Source organism: Zootermopsis nevadensis, unplaced genomic scaffold (genome assembly GCF_977971745.1).
Source record: "Zootermopsis nevadensis isolate Lab colony 2312 unplaced genomic scaffold, Znev_1.0 Znev_ptg000018l, whole genome shotgun sequence".
Classification (NCBI taxonomy): Eukaryota; Metazoa; Arthropoda; class Insecta; order Blattodea; family Termopsidae; genus Zootermopsis; species Zootermopsis nevadensis.
In genome coordinates, this window is record NW_028259150.1 from 4,409,818 (window position 1) to 4,427,418 (window position 17,601).

The 17,601-nt window shown below is 35.1% G+C and overlaps 1 protein-coding gene across 3 annotated transcripts in view; it reads right to left on the reverse strand.

The window, feature by feature from the left end:
• Positions 1-464: 464 nt before the first annotated feature.
• LOC110837440 (RING finger protein 207) overlaps positions 465-17,601 on the reverse strand; it is a 38,977-nt gene continuing 21,840 nt past the window's right edge. Inside the window, exons 8-14 of one of the 3 annotated variants that reach the window (XM_087351143.1) lie at positions 16,345-16,514; positions 15,553-15,804; positions 14,764-14,984; positions 12,648-12,748; positions 11,989-12,209; positions 10,164-10,374; positions 465-6,926 (exon numbers count right to left, since the gene is read on the reverse strand). In XM_087351143.1, coding sequence (XP_087207269.1) covers positions 6,847-6,926; positions 10,164-10,374; positions 11,989-12,209; positions 12,648-12,748; positions 14,764-14,984; positions 15,553-15,804; positions 16,345-16,514 — 1,256 coding nt within the window. In that variant the 3' untranslated portion in view covers positions 465-6,846. Of the gene's footprint in view, positions 9,531-10,163; positions 10,375-11,988; positions 12,210-12,647; positions 12,749-14,763; positions 14,985-15,552; positions 15,805-16,344; positions 16,515-17,601 lie in introns of all 3 variants that reach the window. The other 2 variants (XM_087351142.1, XM_087351144.1) reach the window with 2 other exon arrangements.

Consider the following 17,601-nt stretch of genomic DNA (forward strand, 5'->3'; position numbering starts at 1 on the left):
ATGACAAATGTAAAAAGGAAAATAAAAACCACTTAACTAAAACAAGAATTAAAGACTATTTACAATAAAGTTTTGACTTGTCTGCCAGACTCTATTATATCTATCTTAATTGTATTGAAATAAAATGTATGAAGATTATTTAAAATGAATACACTATTTAATATTTTTATGCAGAAAATTGTTTCTTAAGGGTGGATATGTGTTTAATAGCAGTTTTCCCCTCCATTAAACATAACCTACATACGAAAAATGTACTCATGCATTATTAACTTTTAAAACCTTAAAAGTATGGATTATTTGGCAGGCCTATGACATTAAAATGATTGAGAGAAAGATATAATGAACTGCAATTTGTAACAAGAATTCAAGCCAATGAAGTTTATGAAGATTTCTGCAAACTAGGTCCTAGTTTTGTAGCTTTAAAATGTGATGTGCAATTATGTTAAATAAATATGTAATTCTCATACTGATAAAACAATAATATAATCTATTTTATACTTACAGATTTTGGGCAAGTTCCTTTATAAATTCTGTAGTATAAAGTACACAATATACAGCCCCTTTTCAACCTTTCTTTAAAAATGTTATGTTACACAAATCACCTCTTAAAGCAATATAAAATCAAGTACCATGGCACATTTAGGTTGACCTGAATGAAAATAACATTGTGGTGAAACAATGTAGAAAGGAAACGTTTCGTTAGACATATATAAGAAATGTGTGAATTACTACTACCTTCCAGGGCACAGCTCAAAACACACTTTTAATACCAGTACATAAAGGAAAAATGTTTTACTTATCTGACTGGTGCCCGACAACATATTGTAGGTTTTTATAGTAAAATACTTCATAAATGGATAGTTTCGTACACTTAAGAACTTCCAAGTTACCATGCTTATGCGCTGATAACCATATACACCACAATCATTGCTTCAAAGACATAAAATACAATCAACTGGTTAAAAAGAAACTAGAGAATAACAATTATATTGCTGGTGATATATACAAATGCTGCAAACCATCACATTCAAGCTGCACCTTGATTTTTGTAAAACTGTTTTTCCTTGAAGTTACAGGACAGGTTTTTCAAAAAAGAAAGAACTCTCATTATTTTTGGTTTACATTATGTTTTAGCAAAATAACTTGTGCCTAATAAACTAAACAAACCAGAATCTACATTTAATGTCCCTTCAGAACCTCATTTAGGTATCTAAAGAACAAAATATTCTATCCATTATGTAATAACAGTAGATAAAACATCATTCAGGAAGCATACTGTCAGCATAACCAAAAACTCTTAAAACAGTTCTGGGTAAATAAATGAATCAGCCTAAAAGTATGAAATGTTAAAACATTCCAAAATATATTGTCACACTTTTCATTATATTTCAAAATCAGTTTAGAACTTTTTTTCCCACTTCATGTTTAACCACCTTCTGTTAAGATGACATACAATACACATCACAAAATTCAAGACTTGATTAAAAAGAAAATTTCTTATGCTGCAGTACATATAAAAAACTGATCTGAAAATGATAAAACTTGTTGCACTATCTCCCAATAAATTGATTCCTGTGCACATTTTAGCATGTTATGCAGCAGACATACAGAAAGTAGCTGACATCATTTGAGCCTGGATCAAATTTTGCATGTGTCTGGCCAAAAATTTCTATGGCGACTGTTCATAATGTAATAAACTGTGAAATCAGTGGTGCAGCTTGAATGAGTAATTAATAGGTAATAATATTTAACAGATGACAGGAGGACCGTAAATTGAAAACTACTATTATCAAATACCCACATTTAATAAAGAAAACAGTTTTATGTGAACTTGACTGTACATAAAAAGTTGGTAATGAGTAAAACCTTGTACTGAGATCAGTTTGACAATACTAAAATAAAAATACATTGGATTCTGGTCAATTGCAACACATCAGGACTAGAACACTTTGACCCAATTAAATGCCTGCCCCAATTATACAAAGTTTCACGAAAAGAGTTAAAAAGGTTTGTTCTTTAAGATTTGTCCCAAATAAACAGCTGCCCCAATTAACAAATGGCCCAATTAGCCAGAATCTATTGTACACCATTATAGAAGTTGATTTCAAAGTCTCCTCTTTCAATCCCTATAGGACCAAAAGTTTTTGACAATGAACACACATCAATGCTTTTATTCTGTTCATGTTAAAGTAAGTATGTTGCCAAGAATACTCGTAATTTATCAGTGACCTACTTTTGATTTTCTTTATATCTTAACATCACCTCACTCAATTTTGAAACTGTTAGCCAAAATTGAAGTACTTGTTATAATGTAAGAATGCATACAATATTGGACAAGAAGTTTTTTGTAATATTTTATTTTATTTTTGGCTTTGGGCCAAATTGTTAATATTAATATGATTTGAAAAGTGTTACATATGACTACATGATAATTTTGCTATTTCTACAGAAAGAAATTAACACTATTTAAATTTGTATGTAATAATATTAAGCATCTGGGCATATTTCTCTAGGCTATTTTTATTTACATCAGTATTTTGAGCAATTATTATTATTATAATTACTGTAGTTTTAATTTTAAAAAAAAGTACCTCCACACATTTAAGTGGAAAGAAACATCTGGCCAATGCATGCTTTCTTTTCTGACTAAACACACAAATTTCTGCTCACTTTCTGAAAATGACTCACTTTCAAAATAGGAATAATATTTGTAATGCCTGTGCTACATATAATTTTGATGTTAATATTAACAATAGAGACAATTCTTGAAAGAAAACAGTTGTTTGCCTTGTGCTGATTAGGATCCCTAAGAAGATATGAAGGAAACATGTATTGCTGGTTAATTTAAAACAGAGTTAAGCAACCTGTAACCCATGGGCTGCATTTGACCCTCACAACCTTTAAATGCAGCCCTACACATGATTTGGGAATTAGCCAGAGTGAAAACAATTTTCTGCTGACTCACTGCCCTGATGATTGAGGCAGCAAGAACATCTGAAAGGTTCATAAACTTCTATCAGACTACACAGTGCTACAACCCAGAAGACAGTCATCAAGGGTACATTGTTCTGTTGTTAAAACCATGTAACATTTCACAAAATAACATGAATATTATTGTGGCATTAATAATTGAAGTTTTATAAAATTAACAGTGACTTGAAATCAAAATTGTCTGAAAGCTAACAAATGTCTTTACATTATATGCAGTTGTATGGAGAAATACAGTAATTATCTATACATTTTCAAGTAACAATTATGCTCTTTAAGTTTAAGAAATACAGTTTCACTTACTGCCCACAACAGTATCAACCGTTTTTCCTGCATCCCTCAACACAGATATGAATAGCCAATGAGGTCTACAACAAAAATTGCTGACCCCTGATTTCAAATATAAAAGTAACAATATGCCATCCTAAATCTGCCACAGTTACCTTAGATACAAAAAATTACAATTCTGCAAGTTGTGTGGTGGTGTATGATAACAGTCCCAGTATTTTGGACATCAGAGTATGAAGACAATTTAATTTTGAAACTACCTGTAAGAAAATCATGCTACTAACTTTCTACAGTAACATAAGTTTTATTTAAATAAGCCTAAACAATAAAAATAATGTAGTATGCAATTGTGCCTTCAACATTTCGATGCACAAACCTGGAAAGTGAACATTTAAGGCATGTAGCCAGTTACTTTATGGATTGAGCTATCCCACCTCGTAAGTTAAACATAACTGTAATTGTGTTCATAATTGGTTGGTGAATGTTTGGAAAATTCATTTTCACCACTGCATCTGTGCATATTATTACATGCACAGAAGCAGTAGTACTATTCAGCCACATGTTACATTCCACCTTAAAAAAATTAATGGGAGACCACTTTTTTCCTTCCAATTGATTTCAACAATTCTTCCACCAGTAATAAAGGTTTGCATGTAAAATATGTGAGTAATATTATTATTAATTATACAATAAATTGTAATCACACTAAAAAGTTAAACCATTCAAGTGATACTGAAATCTAAGACATTTTGAATTATGCCAATATATTCTTATCTCAAATACCTTTCACTGTTTTTCATTCCAAGAAATATGACTGACAAGTAGAAGGTGGTCAGGATAAGATAATGTGATGTAAAGTACCAATTAACAATAGCAGCATAAAATGTTCTAACAATGGACACACTCCAATGTTAATATAAATTCTGCTGCTGTTAAAGGTAGAGATGATCTTCATACTATGTAAAAGACTAGTATGACTAGAAACAGTACGATGGGATCTGGAGATTCATTTATGAACACCACCTTGCAAATTCCAGTCACAGAAGATTTGAGAAAATATTAATTATTTAAAAGTTAACTTTCTCTGCTCCAGTAATATATATTTCTACTCATTTCTTATGCAAAATTACACACAAAATATTACAACATAAATAAATTAAAAAGTAAAAAATAAACAAAAAAATAAATTACACAAAACAAATTACTTTACACCCAGTAATTTTAAATAAAAATAATGCACAAAAAGGCTCAAAATGTTTCAGCCAGAAAGTGATGAGAAATTTATGGTGGTGGGGTTATCCCCAGAACACATTATTTTCAGTACTATATACAACATTTTTATATTAAATTATATTCAATTTATGCTTTTTGCAAGACTGATACATGAATTAAATTTTGATTCATCATAATTTTCAAGATAAATTTAACTTAACATCCCCATCTGCTTTTAGTATAAGGAGGATTAACGTCATTCAAACACTATTTAATGTTGGTCTCATAATTACATAAGACCACATAATATCAAACATCACTATTTAATGAAAAATTATTTTATTATTGAATTATTACCAGTTTTTTCAGTTTAATATTACACGTAAATATGAATTGATTTTAACTACTTTAAATTTCAGAACACTTCATTCCAGACGACGGCATCTTGGTGGTTTATTTCTTATTAATGTATTTAAGGGTAAAATAAATTGCAATTCCATTATGAACACTGTTGGTATTCGTGTGCAGTCAAGGCAAATAAGAGAATTTTCTATGTTTTGTGTGTGCAGTGCGCTTAGACATAGCCCTTCAGCCAGGTGTGTCATTGCAGCAAATGATGTACGTAAATTTTTGGACGTATTTGGCATGAACATTGTTTCTTTTGAGGGCACTTTCTCATTAATAGAAATGATCTAGATAGTGACCTAGATTGGATCTAGCTTGGTTATTTGTTTCAATTTGATTATTGCTTTTATTTTATTTTTTGTATTGTTTTAGTACTATTTAGTGTTTTACATTTATACTAGTGTTTGGTAGTTATTTGTTTTTGTACGTAATTTGTATTTTTTGTTGTATTTTTGTTTTAGTGTTTGCCTGTCATAGGCTCTTTGCTGTTGGCAAACACTGTAATAAAGAAATTGAATTGAATTATGTTAACACCAAAATGTCAAGGATAATGCATATTTTTAGATTATAACAAAAGCAGAAACAAGTAGGAGGAGAATCAATAGTAAAAGGATGGAAAGTTGAGTCATGACCATTAAACTTCATACAATTTTATATAATTCTCCAGATGATCATCTCCACCTTCTAGCTGCTGAACAGAAGTATAGCATGTTTCTAGTGAAAATGTGAATAAACTTCTTTAACACAAAAGCATGACCAATGTCTCTACAGAACACAAAGTAAGGTTGTTTCTTCTTCTCCTTCTTCTGAAACTGACAGATACCTATCTAAATTCTACACAGCTCTGTATACATATTCTCATGTTCCTGCTTGCTATCAATAAAACAATGATTTTTTTTAACATCGTTCTTTGGCAGTGACTTTTCTTTTAAATATTTTCTTTCAAAATTGTTTCATGGTTAGGAAACAATTATTAATCACATCTACATATATTCTATATACTAAACGTTCACCATAATATGAACCCAGTTCATTAACAGACTGTGCATGGTGCCATAAGGAAAACTTTGGAAATAACTCCATATCAATAAATATCCTTAAATGCATTAAGTGATCACAGCCAAAACTGGAACAAAGGTTTGATGTCACCCTGATTTAAACTAGTTACCAACTGTTAGAATTCAACCCCTCTTAAATATTATGGACCCACAAGGAAAATATATTATCACTTTCTGAGTATCAAATACAAGACCCTGATCCAATATGAAAGATTGCTTTTGGCTTATGCCTATCAGTCTGGAAACAGCATAGCAAACCAAGAGCACTAGGAAGCAGTTCCATTTTGCTTCACAGCATCAATTTCCTCTTGAGGACTTTAAAAATCAAGCCTCAGCTACATTATTTTCTTTGTAAGTGAAAATGACAACTTATAATGGTTCCACAACAAGACTTTCAAGTCAGCTATTCTTGTTTTGGGGCCCGAGAATTTAAACATTCATAACAACATCCATAACAGATTTCAAACTACTATGATACGATGCACAATCTTTTACAGTTATTCCTGGAATCCAATCACATTTTCACACTGCTGCTAAAACAGGTTAGGGATCTACTAAATTACAACATGCAACAATGACTTCTTTCATATGTATCATGTAATTTGATTTGCAATTATATAGTAAGTGTAACAGCCAACTGGAGTTAATATTTTCCATAAGAAGCAACCAACAAGACACAAACTGAAGACACGTGTCTTCAGGTTGTTGTGACATGTGATCTCATAGACGTTTACTGAAATTTCAAAGGTCCCTGCTGCCTTCATCAACAGCACTCAATGCCCTGATAACAGAGGTAGCAGATACCTCTGAAATAATGGTAAACTTCTAACAGACTACATAGCACAATAACCCAGAACACAGCCATCTTTTTACTCACCGCCATGAGAATCTCAAATCACAAGTTACGTACTGTTCCTTCCAAATATGAATGTAGCTTGCGGGAACTGTGACAGCTTTTCCAGCTAAAGTAAAGTCCTTGAATGAAAGTATATACAAGTCAAGCACGTTGTAAAGCAAATGATTTCCCAAAATCATTTTAAAAAATCAGTGACTGCAGGTTTAGCTATTAATACTGTCTATGCTATGCTAGCTAAATTATTTCTATTAAATACAATTCAAAAAAGCACCTTGTTTTCTGTTTCTAGGTTACATTTAGTTTTCTTCCATTCCTTAAAATAAAACTGTAATATCCAATGAATTAGAATACATTACTTGAGTTAACTTTGGTGTCTGGCCTTATTATGAAATTTAAATGTTATATACTGTGTTTCAACTATTATGAATAATGTGAGGTGATGAGTTTGAGATAATCTTGGCACACAGTTCATGAAATAAATATCAATACAGCCTACATAACAAACTAGGCTTTAAAATAAAAGGAAGATAAAATATGAAGAACAAAATAAATGAGAAATAAAATGTACTTTTTCATCCAAATGAATATGTATAACAGTTTCTGTTAATGCTTGATAATAAAAGAACTACTCCTTCCTGAATGGTACAATAACCAGCCCAACAACTCAACAATCAGTAAAATCAAGAAAATGTAACTGTGGAAAATAAATAAAAAGATGAAAATAATCTAAAGAACATAACATTTAATGTGATCTATTTTAGCCCAAGCAAAATTAAAATTCTCAGAATACACATTCATGATAGCTCACTCAGACTCTAGATCCAAACGAGTTCATTTGCAAGCTTCCACTGGCAGGAGCATGAACTTGTATTAAGTAATAAATAACAAATTCCAACCAGGGCAATACATAACAATGGAAATACTTCCAAAGTCAACAAACATTTTAAACTGGTCTTAATAAGTCAACAGCATATGAGTAATGCAGTGATAGGCCTCTATCATCACTTAACTGTTCTGTGCAATTATTTTTGCTTTTGCAAAAACATAATGTACTGATCAGCTTTTCTAATAATTATTTTAAATTGTTCATAACTAGCTATAACAGGCTATCCCTCAAAGCAAAATAGTTATTAGCATCCCTTGCACAATTACATTAACATGTTGTCCCACATTTTATTTATATCAAGGGCCTCAATATGGTGCAATTCAGTACCTGCCACATAATCTGAGGCCAGACTATACATTAATAGATGCATGCAGCAGCTATACCCTTTAAAAATTATCTCCCCTTTATGAGTTTTTTTATTGTAACAACACTTCATAATTTTGACTGTCACTCTTAAAGTCTTTGTAACAATATGATCTGAATTGGGAATTGCTTATAGGTTGTGATGGATCTTTAATATGTCATAAAAATGACTAAACAAGTTGTATACTGCAAGGTATGCCCTTTCTAAATGCTTTTTAAGCCTTCTACTAGCTTCTGGAGTGTCTCCAATTATCCTGGTGGTCTGTAAGAGGTTGATGGGAAGCCACAGCTGTCCTCTTAATTCTCACATATGCATCCTCTTAGTTTCCTCCTCCACCTTGTTTTGGTTGACTTTGCTTCCTCTGCTGCTGCAAGTGTTGAGTTCTTGTTTCTTGAACTGCAGCAACAAGTGTCCGTACTGCCTCCTCATGTCCTTCAAAACTGTCCGCCTTCTTTAAACTCCCCACTTCTCCCCTCAATGAACCCAGAGCTCCCTGACTTCCAGACTGAACTGGTCGAAGCTCAAAACCACCACGAAATGCATCTGGATCTCTGCAGAATTTTCCAAACCCTTCACCCCGTTCATCTACTCCTACACCCCTTTTTTTTGGTGGAAAGGTCTCCCATGACCGCTGCTTCTGCATTAACCTTGCTTTTGCACCTTTACTACTAGTACCAATCACAACAACAAGAGTTTTTCTATCTCCTAAATCAACAGATGACCGTCGACTATTTACAGAAACCGTACTAAGAGTCAAACTCTCACATGAATTCTGTTTTCTTGCTTTATCTGCTGTCCCTTTTTGATTTTCTGTCATATAAATAACACTGTCCTCAGTATCTGAAGCTGGGTATAACCTCACCATCTTACCCTGTTGTTCACCACGATGCCTATGTGGTGATGTAGGTGTACTAGCAGCTGTGCTTGGTTCCCGGTGAATCATTGCCCTTACTGCTTGTTTTGTAACACCTCCCCCATCTTGTCCTCCTACAGGGGATGTTGTAGCTTCAGATATGCGCTGATACTCACTTTCCTCTGCCCCTTGACTGTCAATACCCTTTTCTCCTACAGAACTTGGCTGAATTAACCGACGTCCAACAATTTCATGAAGCTTTTCCTTTAATTGAGATTCAAGCCTTTCTCTCACATCTAGGCATCCTGCAACCTCTGACTGAATATCTTCATGATGAGACTGTGGTCTGCGAGATGTAGTTGGTGGTGGTGGAGGAGGCAAGTGGTGGTGGCTAGTACTGGGGCCTTGTGCTGACATCTCAAGGCCAGGAACAGTGTCAGCCCGATCAGAAGACTCTCGAGATCCCAGAACCTTTCCACTGATGGTATGATAAAGAGATGCTACTTTCGATGAAGAACTATCTCTTGAAGAAGCAGCAGAGCTGTAACGCTGAGCAGATGCATCGCCTTTGCCTACAAGATATATCCCCAGTCACAGAATACAGCATCCTGAATTCTGAACTACACAAATGGGATCATCAAGTTATAGAATTACATGAGATTGTGGGCAGCAATAATGTTGTCATCTAATAAACAAATAAAGTGAGTGATACTAACTGCAATCATGACAAATATTAAAGGCAGATTAACTATCATTTATTTGTTCCTTTCATACAAAGACTGAACTTGCCTGTTAATCAAAACTTGGACTAACTTAAATATTATTGTTTTTTTTAACTAGACCTAGAGGAAAACAATTTTCGAAACAGATGTACCTTATTCTTAACTTCAAAACAATGATTCACCTTAAATTTTCCAAGTGAGAAATATAAGACATAATATATAACTGAAAATAAAAAAATGTATTTCAAGTTTTGTAATGTTTACATAGTTGAAATGCATTAAACACATTATGTGTCATGCATATCACCCCAACTCTCACTAACTATATGGAAGGAATCCTCCTTCAGAAGATGAGTCACTCACCTAGTCAAGAAATTCCCTACCTTTTTGGAACCCAAAGGTTCATTACAGTTTCCACAACAGCCAGCCACCAGTCCCTATCCTGAACCGGATGACTAGTGAATACCATCTAACATTATTTCATCATTTATCAATGCAATTTTTAATTGTAAAAACAACTATGAAACTTACTTGTTCTGAAAGTAGCACTCTTTCCTCCTCCAACTGCTGCTTGAGGCTTGGTTTCATCTACGTGATGCCCCAATGCTAACTTGGTTCGACCACCTTCAACTGCACCAGAACCACCACTGCTCCGTCCATCTGACTTACTTCGTTCTCTTCCAACCAATACCCTTGCTTCTTCCTGGACTGGAGATTTCTTGCGATCCTCTTTTGTACGAACCTGTTATTCAAAAGAAACTATGTTATACTAGCAAGAAGATTATGAAACCAATGGATGATTACCAAAATAATACTGCATAACCTCCAGAGATACTATAGAAAAAAATATTTTAAGCCTAAGCTATAACCTTTTCAATGCTATGCATAATACAGTATTATTCATAATTCCCTGACACATTATAAAAAAATGCCAGACTTGAATGGTGCAAAGGATGGTAACATGTGACATGCCGATAGAAAGATAAACTCTTCAAATTTGTCTGTACGTGCCACAGGCGCTTAGTTTTGTTGGTGGCCGCCAGGGAAGAGGTTAGTATATCACCATATCGTATGGGGTTTAGTTGAGTGAAAATGGTGATGCTAGCAACAGAGAAGCATTTTGCGTGCTTGAGTATGTTCGGACAGAGTCAATCGTTATGGTGCAGCAAAGTTTTCGAACCAAGTTCGGAAAAGACCTGCCGGTGAGGAACAGTATAAAGGAGTGGTATGAAAAATTCTGGCGCAAAACGATCAGGCCCTTCGGAGGAGACAGTGGATCGTGTGAGGGAGTTGTTTCAACACAGCCCCCGTAAGTCCATTCTTCTTTGCCGAGGCAATTGTCACTGGCACGTCCTATCTTGAGATGATGCAGGAATGGCTAATGCTGCAGCTTCATGAACACAGCGATAACTTCATTTATCAGCAAGATATGGCTCCGCCACACTACCACCGCCTCGTCAGCCCACATCTACCTCAATCAGCATTTGCCACAACATTGGATTTTTTTAATGTGTCAGGGAATTATAAATAACCCTGTATATCTTTAACGGCTGAAACCAAAGTGTAGTGAAAACCACTTTACATGTCAGAAAGTTCACAAATTTCCTTCTAACATGAATTATTGTAACTTAGTATTTTTCAATCATCATCAATCTCCCAAGATGGAAAATTGTCAGCACAGTAACTGAAACAGGTCAAAAATGTTTCCTACCACACATATTTTGCTACCAACTACCTAACTTACTACCCATCATACCATAATAAAATTAAATTTGCAATAGTCATTAAACACGTGAAATACTGACAGAACTAGAATGAGGTTTTGTCCAGAATAAATTTCTGACTCCTATGCTAAATTCAACTGTTTTCATTACTGTTATGTATTACAGTTCTGTTCAATGCTTTACTCAAACTGCAGCCAAATGCCAGGTCAGGGGCGAAGTACCAAATTTCATTATAATCTAATAGCTGATAAGACTTAAGGGTGATGTATGAGCATGGAGCATTGATGACAAGATAACTCGAAGCAAAACAACTGTCAGTCTCACTTCATCCATCACAAGCCCTACATTGCACTGTCATGCGATTGAATCAGTGCCTCTGTGGCAAGAAACATACATCTAGCCATATGAGCTATGTTTACAGAATGAAAATTAAGAGCATGTCACTAAATGAAGAAAAAATACAAATTTAATAATCTCTTAACTACTTATCAATCTGACTGAATCTGATCCATCCCTTTAACTTTATTGCAATGTGAGATATCATATAATGATTTGCCAAACAAGCTGGTGCTGATAGATCAAAATGCAGGAGCATACGGTTCCATATATCTGTACATGTTACTCTCACTGACCTTCTCGATTAGCTGACTTAGAACACCTCGTTTCCCGTCTCTTCCTGTTTCAACATTCTGCAAACTCTGGCTTAATGCAGAAGCTTGCTGCTGTCGGCTGGCATAGATGCCGGCACCACTACCACTAACATCCAATGTAGCTGCAGTTACTTGCTGCTGTTCCCGGCCAGATGAACTTCGCACTCGAGACACCTCCCTTACTGGTACCTCCTTTCCATCCACTGTGAAGGATCATCTTAAAATAGTATTCTGTATATTTTGAAATGTCAGGATTTCTTAAAAAAGAAAAGAAAAAAGAAATGCACTTTATCATCACAGATCACACACACATCAATTCAGAAACCAACTGAATTAAATAGCCAAAAAAGTGTAAGTAAATATTGACACTGATTTCATTTCAGGTGATTTATGTTTAGCTGAGTAGAGCATATTCCATTCTGAGAATAAAAAGCCTGGATTTTTCTCCCCACATTCCATTCCCAACAACAAAGATAAACCTTTTGGCAACATTAACCCAACAGACATATGAAGAAGTGCTCAAATCCTCACTTCCCAAACAAAAATGCTAACAAGTAGAAGATTAAATGGTCTGTAAAATTTATGAACAAAAGCATTAAGGTCTTCCATTAAATTTTCCTTTTCAATTAAACATTACTAACCTTTCATATACATAATATTTTCAGCGGTAGGAGAGGTAATTACTTGACCAGGATGCATGCGGCATTCACCCTTCTGTGCTCCTAATGAATCCAACCTGTAACTGGTTTCAATTAAAAGTAAACATCATTCACATTTGTCTATTAACACGTCCAATATCATACGAGGTGAGATCGGAAAGTTTCCAGACTGCGCCTATAAAAACCCGTACACTTATCTCAGGTATTAAATTCATCCATCACCCTCGAAGTAGTTCCCCTGGGAGTGAACACAACAATCCTACGCTGCTGCCAAGCCTGGAAGCATCCCTGGAAATCTTTCTTTGTCAGCCTGTCAAGCAACATCTGCGATTCTGCCTGAATATCTTCTATCGTCTCAAATCTCCTTCCCTTTAGCTGAATTTTCATCTTTGGGAAGAGGAAGAAGTCACACGGAGCTAAATCCGGCGAATAAGGAGGGTTCTGGATGACGGCCATGGTGTTTGAGGCCAAACACTGCCGAACTTTGAGGGCAGTGTGCGCTGGCGCGTTGCCATGATGCGTCGCATGTGGAGTTCTTCCTTTAGAATCAGCTGACAGGTCCCATAGCCTATCCCAACAATGTCGCACAAGTCGTTGATGGTACGACGTCAATCTTCGTTAATGGCCTGCCGAATCTTTGTAACATTTTCGGGCGTTGTGCTCGAAGATGATCGTCCAGAAAGCTCGTCATCATCGACAGAGGTTCGGCCATTTTTAAAACGTGAATGCCACACAAAAGTTTGTGCACGACCCATTGCGGACTCTCCAAATGCTTGCTTTAGCATTTCATAGGTTTCCGTAGCCGTTTTGGCGAGTCTTTGGCAAAATTTGATGCACACTCTTTGTTCATGAAAATCCGCCATTCCGAAATCGCAGGAGGGTCGGTGTAATGCACTACCAAAACGCCCGTAACTAAGAAACAAATGCTAATTCGATGATGCCGGCTGGCACACTGATTCGCTATGAATGTAGGCCGCACCCCCTAGCGGCAGAAGCTCGTATTACATCCGGTTCGCCCTCTATTGACACAGTCTTGAAACTTTCCGATCGCACCTCGTACATCCCAGTCGGGATTTAAATAACCTCTGCCAACCATTTTACAGTTTAGGAATGTGTCTTAACATAGGTTGAAAAACCTAAGTATCTTAGAAACTAAGTGAAGTAGAATAATTATATGGAATTTTCAGGTTTCCTTTATTAATGCTGTAGAGTGTGATATTCTGCATAGCAATTAACTTCCACATAAACATTTTGCTTTTACACACTTTGCAAGTCATCTTTGTACACTGAGGAAACCACATGTTTACATGGGAACAGGAATCTGTTTTGCAAGAGAATATAAATTGTGAATGCATAAATTAACACATCAAAGCTTCCTTCATCATTTGTGAAAGTTTGACTGCATTTGCGTGACATCTGTAGGAGATATGTGTACATAAGCACTAAAATGTTAATGGATATATTTGCCATTGGTGACATGAAATAATAAAAATATAATTGACACATTTGGCAGTAAACATGTTAATTTTTATTATATGTTAAAACAACTTTCAAGTAAGTCAGAATTTGAAATAAAATGATACTACAATATTGCACTTAATTTTCACAAAAGTTAGAACTTCTATGGACAACTTTAATACCCATAAAAATAATATCTGATAGGTGGGACTTCATATCATGCAGAACACTCTTTGATCACAACATGCGGTTATGAGTTTTGTACTAACAAACTGAACATACCTACATATGATGCAGACTTAGCTGTAATGCAGCCCTGTGATATGGGAACTAATGGAAATTTTAGAGTAAACCTTAGCACCTTGTATTAAGTGGCTGTTCCTTTAATATAAATTCAGTCTTCTGTACACATATTAAAAATTGCATGATGGTAAACTGTTTTGAAGTTAAATAAATGAAATTTATATCTTTTCATAACTGTGAAGCAGATGTGATCATAGTACTTTCATACAAAAAACCCACTTTAAATAGGTAGCTTTGTCATGATCTTGTCATTTTTGTTTCTTTTAAAACACTGTCCATATAGAAAACATTTTCTATTAGGCTAACATATTCAGAACAAAACATGACAGAAACTTACGAGGAGGCTGCATCAAGCTGTAGCATACTGATATGTTCAAGCAGGCTCTGAAGCTGTTGATGTGATGAAGTTGTTTCATGTTGATGCTGCTGCTGTTGTACTGAATCAGTAGGAGTTTGATTTCTTTCAGCTGCAGCCAATGATTTTACATATGGTTCCAATTGATGTGCTATAAGGCTTAGATGTTTTACTTCAGCACGCAATGTTAGGATATCATTCATCTAGAAGGGAAATGAAAACAAACACATCAAAATCAATATGGTACAGTGATGGTTATCTTGTGGGTTGTAGTGTCATTTAGTCTGGTAGAAGTCTACCAACATTTCAGAGGTTTTTGTTGCCTCCATCATCACGGCGGCCTGATAATGGAGGCAGCAAGGACCTCTGAAACATTGGCAAATGTCTACCACACTGCATGGCACTACAACCCAGAAGGCAGCCATCTTTGTACCCACTGCCATGAAAACCTCACAACCTACTTAACATGATTAAGTGTTTGTAAATCAGTATGAATGCAGTGATAACAAATTCATAGTGATTACACAGTATATAACAGGATTTCTTGATTTTAAAAATGTCTTTCAGTATTCTACATGTCTGTTTGTAATGCACCACAATGATCAATACACAATAAATCATCACTGCCATATGGAATTTTCTTACATAAAAGCATGGCCTCTATCACTGGACCTTGAAGAAAGGTCAAAACCACTTTCATAAAAAACCAAATGTATGACATTTCACCATAGTATCCTACATTTTTATGCAGTGAACATGACCCATTATTACCTGTGACTGGAAGATCTCTTGCTCTACATGTATTCTACATAACTGTTCTTCCCAGAGAGTATCAAAAACATTCTTGAGTCTCTCCAGTTCCACCTGATGTCGTTCCAACTGTTCCTCCAGAACAGCACATTCTCTTGTCACGTGCTCATAACGTGCAGATAATGGAGGAGTATGTGCTCTCCGCAGCAGTGTTACATCACGATGAAGTTCTCCAAGACGTTCTTTTACCCCACAGAGCTGCTGACTCAGTTCCTGAATAAATAAAATGTATTAAAAGTACTTGCTTTTGGCACAGTGCATTTTAGGGTTCTGAAGGATTATAGTGAAGATTTCAACTAGTAGCTATTTTTGTAACATGTCACCAGACATGTTTTGAAGGAATTTAAATTTTTCATCTTTAGGGCAAAGTGACCAAATCTTAAAATGTTGGCACTATGCAGTTGGAAAGTGCATAGTTCAACATTCTGATAAGTGGATCCAAAATGATGCATCTACCAATGAGAAAACATCTTGAACCTAGAACCTCTTTTGAGGGCTATAAAATTCCACTGCCCAAAAACTTCATAACTGCAAACATGATGATTAAGTTCAGCCACTCTTCCCTGGAAATATAGGCTACTGATTTACCTGAAACACTGATAAACCAGCCCACAACATGGTTTCATCATCCACAACAGGAAACATGAGTCACAGACACCAGAGTGGAAATTAGATTTCTTTCTGCCATGGGCTGAAGAAAGTATACAAATATTGCACATATTTTCTTACATACTTTCTGCAGACAATTTATACCTTAATTTGAGTATCAAAACTACGGCAGTGGTTTGAGAATGGCCCCTCTCCTTCAAGTGCTTTTGCTCTTAGTGCTGAGTGCTGTCGTCTGGAGGGAGGCGGATGGAAATGTGTGGCAGATGGCTGTGGGCCAGTATGTTGCTGTTGTGAGGGTTCATACAAACCAGGTCCTGCAGAATAATGTTTACCATAAGATGACTAATCATTTGCTGGGCCAGCTGAACTTATACTGTATTATACTGCCAGTGGTACAGCAATTCAGAACCTTACCCTTGACTACTGAGCTCCTGTTCAATGAAATGAAATGTAAATGCAAATTTATATGAGGCATTTCAGAATAACACACCATGTTTTACTAAAAAGAAGAACATTCATAGACAGTGTGCTTTTCACCATGAATTTCAACAACAAAGTGGCACTCCTTAGAGGGTGGTTTTTCAAAATATCCATGCTGCAGTGTTGTTCTTAGATTAATTCACAAAACAGGATGCGGCAAGTTATTATATAAAGATTATTATACTGCCCCTAGGTGTCACTAAGTAAGAGAGAAATATGTTTTATGATGTAGTCTCCCATCAACCCTGAAATATCTAGCATCATATTTATTTTACTTTCAACAATATTAATGTATGTTTTATAAAAATAATCTTATGATCATGGCAGTAATTCAGTATTTATGTCACCCAGTAAGGGTTAAAAGTGCTACATCTTTCTTGATGCTTATAAACATTTGTAATATAGAAAAGTGCATAATAATTTCTCATTCAGATATGTTTACTACCCCACGTTTGATCTAGACTCCATAGTCACATCACATCCTGTAAAATCCTGATACATAAGTGTATGTTGTCTTACAAAAATGATTCAAAGACTGTAATTTCTCTATTAAAACACACATACTTAGTGACAACTGACTATGTGACTATGGTGTAAATTCTGTATGTGAACTTCATCTTTATCTGTATTATATAAAAAATCATAATTTGAAAGTTTATGGCACTATACACACCATATTAAGGGAAACATACCAGAAGGGCATATCAATATATTTGCATAATTGGAGGTATTCGGTCTGACAAGACAAAACAATGGGATGTCATGTCAAAAGGGCTTAATACTGATGTTGCTCTACACATAGATACAGTTACATTTGGGCATATAAACATTAACAATGCACATTTAACAAACCAAATAGGCATAAGAATTTAGTAACCTGTAAATCACCCATTTTGCTGATATATCCATCCAGCATGATGC